Raw genomic sequence first — 12,186 nt, 5'->3', positions numbered from 1 at the left:
GTCACCTTTCAGACAGCCCATGACATCTTCACTTTTCCAACTGTAAATCTGTTTGAAGCTGGATTTTCTTTATACACTTCAACCAAAACAATGTATAGCAACAGATTGAATGCAGGAGCAGATAAGAGAATCCGGCTGTTTTTTGGGTTTTTTTGGGTTTTTTTTGTTTTTTCTAGTCCAATCTGTTTATTCCGTGTTCTCAATCCCCTCCTCCCATTAGGCAGCCATTGGAACCAGGACACCTCCCTCTATCCCTCTTTGCCCTCCATCCAGAGTTTATCTTGTCCTTCTGAAAACACTTCCTGCTCAATACAGACTGAAGTTTCTGTCCTTGAGAATAGAGTGATCCATAAACCTGGTCATTGGGCTTTTGATGAGGCAGTGGCAGGGACTCCGGATCCATGGCATGGTTTCCTCTGGGCGCACTCCTGGATTGTGGGACCGCCAGAAGCTGAAGTTCTGAGCATCAGTCATGGGGACTCTGAAGACCTTATTGGGGAGTGTCTTTAACAACACCTTCCATACAGCTTCCTGGTACCTTGTGTGGCTATTCTGGTGCCCGGAATGATTCCCATCTTCTGAGATAATAGGGGGAATCCTAGTGGGCTCTGGTTCTTTCTTTTCTGGTCTTTGTCTTCATAGGTTTCTCTGGAGCTCCACACTCCAACTCCCTGGAGTTTCATAACCTTATCCTGAGCTTCTAGAGTCAGCCTATGTGCCCCGGAGCTAGGCCATGTGGTCCCAGACTTCAGCTCCTGGGCAGCTCAAGTGGCTTCAAGGGAATACTATGAATAGTTTCATGTTAAGCCAGACGTTAAAGCAATTTACAAAGTTGTAAAACAATGCCACTCCTCTCTGTAAGTTTTTTGGGGGAATGTATAGATATTGATTTTAAGAAATATATGTTCTTGATGTTAATATGTAATAGATGTATTCTAAATTTTAAATAAATTAATAAATATTTTTGATGTCTTGGTTTTAATTTATAATGTGGTTAATATCAATAGATAGAATGCATATCTAACTAAGCAAAAGCTCTTTTTGGTTCCCAACAATTTTTTTTCAGTGTGAAAGAGGTCCTGAGACCAAAAGAGAGAGAGAGAGATGCTGATTCCCAGTAATCTTACAAAGTAGGTATGATCATCCCCATTTTCAGATGTCCAATAACTCACAAATATTAAATGGCATAGCTGCCTGACCCCCAAGACGATGCTCTCTGTCCTATAACATTCTGTGTCTTTACTGGAGGCATTTGCAGACAGTGTTTCTCTCAAAAGCACACCTACACCTTTTAGGTTCTCTTCCCACAATGATGTGTTCATTCAAGTGGGGCAGGACAATGGTATGGTAGGGCAGTGACATACCGTATTCCCCACCCCATTTACTCCCACTGGTCCCCATTGTTTCTTTGAGGACCATTAAGGACATGGCTTCATTGATGTGCTAGAGAAAAACTTGGAGAGAGGAGGAACGGGATGCATTGTCAGAGAAGTTGTGGAGAGGAGTCCCTGCCACCACCTAGAACCCTATACTTTCCGTGCTCCCATCAAATCCGCTGCCTGCCTGGATCTGAGCGAGCAGCCATGTATCATTTTGGAAGAGGTATAACTTTGGAGTCAGCCAGCTTGGCTTTGAGTCTACTCCTCTGCCATTTGACTAGCTCTTCCACTTGGGGCAAGCTCTATTTCCTCTGTCAGTCTTAGTCTCCTCCGCTGTCAAATGGGATAATGGTAGAATGGCTGGCAGGCTTTCATAAGCTAACACAATTAAAGTGCTTGCAACCGAATAAGCAAGGAAGAAAAGCAAGCATCCTCCTTTCTCATTCCCCTTGATTTGTTCTCTCTTATAGGCTCTTCTGTCTTCTCCTGGATTATGGTCAAAGGAGACCTACAGACACCTGAGGTTTTGTGATTGCTGTTTTTGTATTTTCTATCTGTTTTTCTTTGGGGGCAGTGGTTTAGAGTGACTTCACAAATGTCTTTACAGATGTCTAAGATGTGCTCTGTTTCTTTGATGTACAAAGTGTGAAATACTTCCATACTAGCCTATTTTCTCAGAGAAAACCCTTTAAAGGAGGGAGAACTTATCCTCATTTCACTGTTAGGAGGTAGCAGCCCATCAGAATAAAGCTATTGCCTGAGGCTGCCCGGATCTTAAGTGTAAACCATCATCTCTTCTTTTCCTTTGCTCTTGGTTCTCACGACCGCTCGCCCCTCAGCTGGGAGCAAAACCAGGGTGGGGTAAGTAGTGCACAATGGCCAGGAATATCGTGTCACATGTATAGATGCTCTTAATGTGATTCTTTCTATCTCTTGTCTGTTTCCTTTGTGGGAGAACAGAAAATAAAATGACAAAGAGAAGGTTGTTTACATATTTCAGGCTGTTCTTTATATTCTCCGTGAATCTCTAGCTCCAGCAAATAAAGTTTGAACAATATGAAATGTCTGATATTCAACATTTTTGACCTGTTACACAAATGGCAATTTCAACCTCATAATCATCAGGCACAAGAATCTTTAACAGGTTAAGGAGAGACCAGCCACCTTAAAGACAGCTTTCATTGCTAGTGAGAAAAAGTGCATGTAAAATGATGTCCAGGAAAATCACTTAGTAGAACACAAGGAGCAGGGGATATTTTGAAAGAATGACATGCATCGGTCAGAAGTAATATCTACAAAACAGCACTAATCAAGTAGACTGAATCATTTCAATAGTTGTTAAACAAGGACACATTAAGTGGACTGCATCTTCCTTGGGTCTATAATTTTTTCCAAAGGATTTGGACCCATGAAGGAGGACATAAATGAAGGAGTGAGTGACTGTGCCCACCCCTCTGTAAAGACTTCATATATATTAATGAGATGAGAGACCCCCTCCAACACAAACATATTCCCATGTATCAGCAATAAAGATGCTGATGGAAGCTTCATCATTTCTCCTTGAGTCTCCATGAGGCATTAACAAAATACTTCAGTTTTATCCTCCTTCCCACCACTTCACACCCCAATAGCTACTTAATTCAAAAACATCATGAGTGAAGATGGCATACTAGGAGGAGGCAGAATCCGTATCTCCTCACAACTAGGACACATACCAGGCACTGGTGGGGGACCACAGACACCTAAAGTGACGGAAGGAATCCCCAGCTACTGGGTATGACATGGGGCGTGGGGGGAGTGAAGGGGGAGGAGAAGTGGAGGCAGGACAGGACTGATGCCCCTGAGGGGTGACTGGGGGAGGTAAAGGGATCCCACGCCCAAAGGAGGAAATTGGGGTACCATTGGGAGGGCAGAGGATCAAAAGAGAGCATTGCCAGGTTTCCCCTGCCCACTTGGACCACCAGGAACTTGCTGAGACCTTGGGCCTGATCTTCTGCCCACCTAGGCCTCCTCTAGCCACGAGGATCCTGAGGGAGTGGGAGGGAGGGAAGGGGGAGCAAAAGTAAAGGCCAGACCTCTGAGACCAACACCCCTGAGGGGTGGCTGGGGGAAGGGAGGAGTTCCTACACCCAGCAGGACCCACCCACAGTTTGGGGTCCAGCAGTGACAGGCGAGACCCTGGGGGAGATGGTGGGGGAGGAGTGTGAAGGAATGGAAGGGAACAGGGCTGGGGCTTTCCCTGTCCACTTAGGCACCAGGAAGCCTGTTGGGCTCCTGGGCCTAAACCTCTGCCCTTGGAGTCTCCCTCCTGCCCCGCAAAACCAAAGCCCCGCCCCTACACCCACACCCAGGGCCCTACCTCTACACTCAGAGACCCCCTCCAATGTGCTGGGCCTAAACCCCACCCACACACCCTCACTCAGGGCCGCACCTCCAAACTCCTGAACTCCACACTCCAGAGGCCCTCCTTTTGATGGGCATCCTCTCGCCTTCCGTGCAGGTTCTAAGCAGAGGCCCTGTCCCATGCTTGAACGTCACCCAGCCTAGGCCCCACCCCACATTCAAACGTCACCCCCACTCGCCTAGGTCCCACCCCACCCTGAACCCTGCCCCTGCCTAAGTTCTATGCCCTGCCTTAACTCCACCCCCATAGCCAAGGTTTTTTTTTTTTTTTTCTTTTTTCCTCTTTTAGATTGGGGTTCTGTTTTACCCTGTTGATTCATTGTTGTTGATTCTTTTTTATTTTTCCTAATAAATCTTATTTTTATGATTTTATTTTATTCTTTATACTTTGCTAGTGATCTCCTTTTGCCTTGTTCCCACCCTCTTTTTTTCTTTTTTCTGTTGTGGTTTTATTTTACCTTATTGCAGCTGTTTCCATTATAGTTTTATTTTTCCTAATATGATTTTTATCTTTCTAATTTTATTTTGCTTTTTATTCTTTGATATTGTACTGCTCCTTTTTTTCTTTCTTTCTTCTTCTTTTTCAAACCACACCATGAAGCCTGTGGAATCTTGGCTCCCAGACCAGAGGTCAGTTCTGAGCACCTGTACTGGGAGCTCCAAATCCAAACCACTGGACTAACAGAGAACCTCAGACCCCAGGGTATATCAATCATAGTGAAACCTCCCAGAGGTTGTCATCTCAGCACCAAAACCCAGCTCTATCTAACTGCCTGCAAACTCCAGTGCTGGATGTCTCAAGCCAAACAACCAGTAAGACAGAAATACAATGCCACCCATAAAAAAAAAAAAGAAAGAAATGACAAAAAAATATGTTAGAGATGAAGGAGCAAGGTAAAAACCTACAAGACCAAATAAATGAAGATGAAATAGGCAACCTACCTGAAAAAGAATTCAGAATAATGATAGTAAAGATAATCCAAAATCTCAGAAGCAGAATGGAGAAAATACAAGAAACATTTAACAAGGATCTAGAAGAACTAAAGAGCAAACAAACAGTGATGGACAACACAATTACTGAAATTAAAAATACTCTAGAAGGAATCAATAACAGAATAACTGAGGCAGAAGAATGGATAAGTGACCTGGAAGATAAAATGGTGGAAATAACTGCCAGGTAGCAGAATAAAGAAAAAAGAATGAAAAGAAATGTGGACAGTCTCAGAGACCTCTGGGACAAAAAACGCACCAACATTCGAATTATAGGGGTCCCAGAAGAAGAGAAAAAGAAAGGGTCTGAGAAAATATTTAAAGAGATTATAGTTGAAAACTTCCCTAACATGGGAAATGAAATAGTCAATCAAGTCCAGCAAGCACAGAGAGTACCAGACAGGATAAACCCAAAGAGAAACACGCTGAAGAACATATTAATCAAACCATCAAAAATTAAAAACAAAGAAAAAAATTTTAAAGCAGCAAGGGAAAAGCAACTAATAATATATCAGGGAATCCCCCTAAGCTTAACAGATGATTTTTCAGCAGAAACTCTGCAAGACAGAAGGGAGTGGCAGGACTTATTTCAAGTGATCAAAGGGAAAACCCTACAGCAAAGATTACTCAACCCAGCAAGGATCTCATTCAGATTCAATGGAGAAATTAAAGCCTTTACAGATAAGCAAAAGCTAAGAGAATTCAGCACTACCAAACCAGCTTTACAACAAATGCTAAAGAAACTTCTCCAGGCAGGAAGCACAAGAGAAAGAAAAGACCTACAAAAACAAACCCCAAAAAATTAAGAAAATGATAAGAGTAACATACATATTGATAATTACCTTAAATGCATTTAAGAATTAAATGTGCCAACCAAAAGACATAAACTTGCTGAATGGATATGAAAACAAGACCCATATATATGTTGTCTACAAGAGACCCACTTCAGACCTAGGGACACATACAGACTGAAAGTGAGGGGATGGAAAAACATATTCCATGCGAATGGAAACCAAAAGAAAGCTGGAGTAGCAATTCTCATATCAGACAAAATAGACTGTAAAATAAAGACTATCAGAAGAGACAAAGAAGGACACTACATAATGATCAAGGGATCAATCCAAGAAGAAGGGATAACAATTATAAATATTTATACACCCAACATAGGAGCACCACAATATATAAGGCAAATACTAACAGCCATAAAAGGGAAAATTGACGATAACACATTCATAGTAGGGAACTTTAATAGCTCAATTTCACCAGTGGACAGATCATCCAAAATGAAAATAAATAAGGAAACACAAGCTTTAAATGACACATTAAACAAGATTGACTTAATTGATATTTTTAGGGTATTCCATCCAAAAACAACAGAATACACTTTCTTCTCAAGTGCTCATGGAACATTCTCCAGGATAGATCATATCTTGGGTCACAAATCAAGCCTTGGTAAATTTAAGAAAATTGCAATCGTATCACGTATCTTTTCTTACTACAACGCTGTGAGACTAGATATCAATTACAAGAAAAAAACTGTAAAAAGAATACAAACACATGGAGGCTAAACAATATGATAATAAATAACCAAGAGATCACTGAAGAAATCAAAGAGGAAATCAAAAAATACCTGGAAACAAATGGCAATGAAATCATGATGATTCAAAATCCATGGTATGCAGCAAAAGCAGTTCTAAGAAGGAAGTTTATAGCAATACAATCCTAGCTCAAGAAACAAGAAACATCTCAAATAAACAATCTAACCTTACATCTAAAGCAATTAGAGAAAGAAGAACAAAAATACCCCAAAGTTAGCATAAAGAAAGAAATCATAAAGATCAGATGAGAAATAAGTGAAAAAGAAATGAAGGACAAAATAGCAAAGATCAATAAAACTAAAAGTTGGTTCTTTGAGAAGATAAACAAAATTAGGTAAACCATTAGCCAGACTCATTAAGAAAAAAAGGGAGAAGACTCGAATTAACAGAATTAGAAATGAAAAAGGACAAGTAACAACTGACACTGCAGAAATACAAAGGATCATGAGAGATTACTACAAGCAACTATATGCCAATAAAAATGGACAACCTGGAAGAAATGAACAAATTCTTAGAAAAGCACAACCTTCCAAGACTGAACCAGGAAGAAATAGGAAATATAAACAGACAAATCACAAGCACTGAAATTGAAACTGTGATTAAAAATTTTCCAACAAACAAAAGTCCTGAAGCCGATGGCTTCACAGGCAAGTTCTATCAAACATTTAGAGAAGAGCTAACACCTATCCTTCTCAAACTATTCCAAAATATAGCAGAGGAAGGAGCACTCCCAAACTCATTCTATAGGCCACCATCACCCTGATACCAAAACCAGAGAGATGTCACAAAAAAAGAAAACTACAGTCCAATATCTCTGATGAACATAGATGCAAAAATCCTCAACAAATACTAGCAAACAGAATCCAACAGCACATTAAAATGATCATACACTATGATCAAATGGCATCTATCCCAGGAATGCAAGCATTCTTTGATATATGCAAATCGATCAATGTGATACACCATATTAACAAATTGAAGGATAAAAACCATAAGATCGGGGCTTCCCTGGTAGCGCAGTGGTTGAGAGTCTGCCTGCCGATGCAGGGGACGTCGGTCGTGCCCCGTTCTGGGAAGATCCCACATGCCGTGGAGTGGCTGGGCCCATGAGCCATGGCCACTGAGCCTGCACGTCCAGAGACTGTGCTCCGCAATGGGAGAGGCCACAAGAATGAGAGGCCCACGTACCGCAAAAAAAAAAAAAAGAAAAAAATACATATGATCATCTCAATAGATGCAGAAAAAGCTTCTGACAAAATTCAACACCCATTTATGATAAAAGCTCTCCAGAAAGTAGGCATAGAGGGAACCTACCTCAACATAATAAAGGCCATATATAACAAACCCACAGCCAACATCGTTCTCAATGGTGGAAAACTGAAACCATTTCCTCTAAGATCAGAAACAAGACAAAGTTGTCCCTTTCACCACTATTATTCAACATAGTTTTGGAAGTTTCAGCCACAGCAATCAGAGAAGAAAAAGAAATAAAAGGAATACAAATTGGAAAAGAAGAAGTAAAGCTGTCACTGTTTGCAGATGACATGATACTATACGTAGAGAATCTTAAAGATGCTCCCAGAAAACTACTAGTACTAATCAATGAATTTTGTAAAGTAGCAGGATACAAAATAAATGCACAGAAATCTCTTGCATTCCTATACACTCATGATGGAAAATATGAAAGAGAAATTAAGGAAACTTTACCATTGCAACAAAAAGAATAAAATACCTAGGAATAAACCTACCTAATGAGACAAAAGACCTGTATGCAGAAAACTAAAAGACACTGATGAAAGAAATTAAAGATGATACAAACAGATGGAGAGATACACCATGTTCTTGGATTGGAAGAATCAACATTGTGAAAATGGCTATACTACCCAAAGCAATCTACAGTTTCAATGCAATCTCTATCAAACTACCAGTGGAATTTTTCACAGAACTAGAACAAAAAATTTCACAATTTGTATGGAAACACAAAAGATCCCACATAGCCAAAGCAATCTTCAGAAAGAAAAACAGAGCTGGAGGAATAAGGCTCCCTGACTTCAGACTATACTACAGAGCTACTGTAATCAAGATAGTATGGTACTGGCACAAAAACAGAAATATAGATTAATGGAATAGGATAGAAAGCCCAGAAACAGACCAATGCACATATGGTCACCTTATCTTTGATAAAGGAGGCAAGACTATACAATGGAAAAAAGAGAGCCTCTTCAACAAGTGGTGCAGGGAAAACTGGACAACTACATGTAAAAGAATGAAATTAGAATGCTTCCTAACACCATACACAAAAATAAACTCAAAATGGATTAAAGACCTAAATGTAAGGCTAGACACTATAAGACTCTTAGAGCAAAACATAGGCAGAACACTATGACATAAATCACAGCAAGATTCTTTTTGACCCACCTCCTAGAGAAATGGAAATAAAAACAAAAATAAACAAATGGGACCTAATGAAATTTAAAAGCTTTTGCACAGCAAAGGAAACCATAAACAAGACGAAAATACAACCCTCAGAATGGGAGAAAATATTTGCAAACAAAGCAACTGACAAAGGGTTAATGTCCAAAATATACAAGCAGCTCATGCAGCTCAATATCAAAAAAACAAAAAACCCAATCCAAAAATGGGCAGAAGACCTAAATAGACATTTCTCCTAAGAAGATATACAGATTGCCAACAAACACGTGAAAGAATGCTCAATATCACTAATCATTAGAGAAATGCAAATCAGAACTACAATGAAGTATCACCTCACACCAGTCAGAATGGACATCATCAAAAAATCTACAAACGATAAATGCTGGGGAGGGTGTGGAGAAAAGGGAACCCTCTTGCACTGTTGGTGGGAATGTAGATTGATAGAGCCACTATGGAGAACAGTATGGAGGTTCCTTATAAAACTACAAATAGGGCTTCCCTGGTGGTGCAGTGGTTGAGAGTCCACCTGCCGATGCAGGGGACACTGGTTCGTGCCCAGGTCCGGGAAGGTCCCACATGCCGTGGAGCGGCTGGGCCCATGAGCCATGGCCGCTGAGCCTGCGTGTCCAGAGCCTATGCTCCGCAACAGGAGAGACCACAGCAGTGGGAGGCCCGCGTACCACAAAAAAAAAAAAAACTACAAATAGAACTACCACATGACCCAGCAATACCACTACTGGGCATATACCCTGAGAAAACCATAATTCAAAAAGAGACATGTACCACAATGTTCATTGCCGCTCTATTTACAATAGCCAGGACATGGAAGCAATCTAAGTGTCCATCAACAGATGAATGGATAAAGAAGATGTGGCACATATATACAATGGAATATTACTCAGCCATAAGAAGAAATGAAATTGAGTTATTTGTAGTGAGGTGGATGGACCTACAGTCTGTCATACAGAGTGAAGTAAGTTAGAAAGAGAAAATCAAATACCGTATGCTAACACATATATATGTTATCTAAAAACAAAAAAAAAACAAGTTCTGAAGAACCTAGGGGCAGGACAGGAATAAAAACGCAGATGTAGAGAATGGATTTGAGGACACAGGAAGGGGGAAGGTTATGCTGGGATGAAGTGAGAGTGGCATGGACATATATCACTACCAAATTTATAATAGATAGCTAGTGAGAAGCAGCCACATAGCACAAGGAGATCAGCTCGGTGCTTTGTGACCACCTAGAGGGGTGGGATAGGGAGGGTGGGAGGGAGACTCAAGAGGGAGGGGATATGGGGATATATGTGTATCTGTAGATGATTCACTTTGTTATAAAGCAGAAACTAACACACCATTATAAAGCAATTATACTCCAGTAAAGATGTTAAAAAAAAAAAGAGAGAGAGAGAGAGAGAAAAACAAATACCATGTGCTAACAAATATATATGGAATCTAAAAAAAAAAAAAAATGGAACTGTTAAACCTAGGGGCAGGACAGGAATAAAGACAGAGATATGGAGAATGGACTTGAGGACACAGGGAGGGGGAAGGGTAAGCTGGGACGAAAGGAGAGAGTAGCATTGACATATATACACTACCAAGTGTAAAATAGACAGCTAGTGGGAAGCAGCTGCATGGCACAGGGAGATCAACTTGTTGCTTTTAGACCACCTAGAGGGGTGGGATAAGGAAGGTGGGAGGGAAATGCAAGAGGGAGGGGATATGGGGATATACATATGCATATAGCTGATTCACTTTGTTATGCAACAGAAACTAACACCACACTGTAAAGCAATTATATTCCAATAAAGATATTTTAAAAAAAAAAGAAAGAAAAAGACAGTGAAAATTAAAAAAAAAAAATCATGCTTTGGGGAGCTGAAACCACTTCACAGGAAAGTGTTCCTTGTTATAGGAGAAAATCAGAAAATCAATATTATGTTTATTATTAATGGAACTTCCATGGTGGAGGATAGAATGTAATACTAGAACTACATTTTAAATGTTCTTTATTCTACCAAGAAATTTATGAAGCACCATGCAAAGCACATCCTCTTCCTCAACCCTTCAGATTTGAAAAACGTTTCTGGAAATATGGCCTTTCAAATGTTCATGCCTATTACACGGGGCTGTTTTAGTCAAGATAGTCCTACTTTTCAAGAAATTTAAAGTGTAGGTATTATTAAAATAATTCACCTCTTTTGGTTAACTTAAGAAATAGGCAATTTGCAGCAACATGGATGGACCTAAAGATTATCATACTAAGTGAAGTAAGCCAGAGAGAGAAAGACAAATACTGTACGATATCACTTATATGTGGGATCTAAAAAAATTGATACAAATGAACTTATTTACAAAACAGATATATGCCCACATACATAGAAAACAAACTTACGATTACCAAAGGGGAAAGCGAGGGAGAGATAAATTAAGAGTTTGGGATATCAACATATATACACTACTATATATAAAATAGATAACCAACAAGGACCTACTGTATAGCACAGGGAATTATATTCAATATTTTGATATATATATAAAACTGAATCACTTTGCTGTACACCTAAAAGTAACACAACATTGTAAACCAACTATACTTCAATTTAAAAAAAGGAAAAAAATAAGAAATAGGCAAGAATCAAGCCTGGGCCATAGCAGAGTATTGGTAATTTTACCCCATTTGGAAAGATGGTGCTCATTTGGACTTACAGAAAACTGGACTTGGAAACCACCTTTTGGAACCTCAGAGGTTCCTAAGAGGACATCTGTATTCTGGAAACTGGTATCCCACCGAGACCTTCTTGAATTAACTATTCATATCAAGATTATCCCTCTAAGCCATTATCAGCACGGAGGTGAGTTAATATGAGTAGTCAAGAGCAATTAATAAGTGCCAATTAAACAAGGTATTCTTTCCTTTCAACAGTCACAAGCAGAGCTCCCAAGAGAGCCTTGTGCTAAGCCTGGTTTTGATTATTTCATCCAGCTCCTCTCCATTAATTAGAGGAGCTTGTGAGGCACACACTTGTCTGCCGCTGGCAGGTCAACATCTGGTCCCTCTGCTCACAACTTTCCAAGCGGCAGTCCATTTCACATAATAGCTAAGAGCTTCCACAAAGAACAGTCAAGACAAATGCCCTGGAAATAAAGAGACAGTGGCTCTAATGGGCCTCATACAAGAAAGTTTGCACGTGGAGCCTATTTCAGTAAGGATGGGCTAGGTTGTGTTGCAATAAAAATAACCCCAAACTTTCAGTGGCTCAACACAAACCAAAGTTATTTTTCACTCATCCTAACTCAGCCACAAGTCAGGACCACTGTCCTTTCAGGCTGTTATCAATCCTGAGGCTCCTCCATGCCAACCTCTGCTTCCAAGGTCA

The 12,186-nt window shown here is 40.2% G+C and overlaps 1 protein-coding gene across 1 annotated transcript; it reads right to left on the bottom strand.

Moving 5' to 3' along the window:
- Positions 1–306: 306 nt before the first annotated feature.
- On the bottom strand, positions 307–3,904 carry LOC116740442 (testis-expressed protein 49-like). Its single transcript, XM_032606088.1, has 3 exons — positions 3,793–3,904; positions 687–763; positions 307–618 (listed from the first exon to the last, which is right to left on the bottom strand). Exons 1-3 carry the CDS (start codon positions 3,902–3,904, stop codon positions 307–309), a joined length of 501 nt encoding a protein of 166 aa, XP_032461979.1.
- Between the last annotated feature and the right edge of the window lie 8,282 nt (positions 3,905–12,186).

The sequence above is a fragment of the Phocoena sinus genome, chromosome 15 (assembly GCF_008692025.1).
Source record: "Phocoena sinus isolate mPhoSin1 chromosome 15, mPhoSin1.pri, whole genome shotgun sequence".
Lineage (NCBI taxonomy): Eukaryota > Metazoa > Chordata > Mammalia > Artiodactyla > Phocoenidae > Phocoena > Phocoena sinus.
This window is presented reverse-complemented; position numbering and strand designations above follow the sequence as displayed.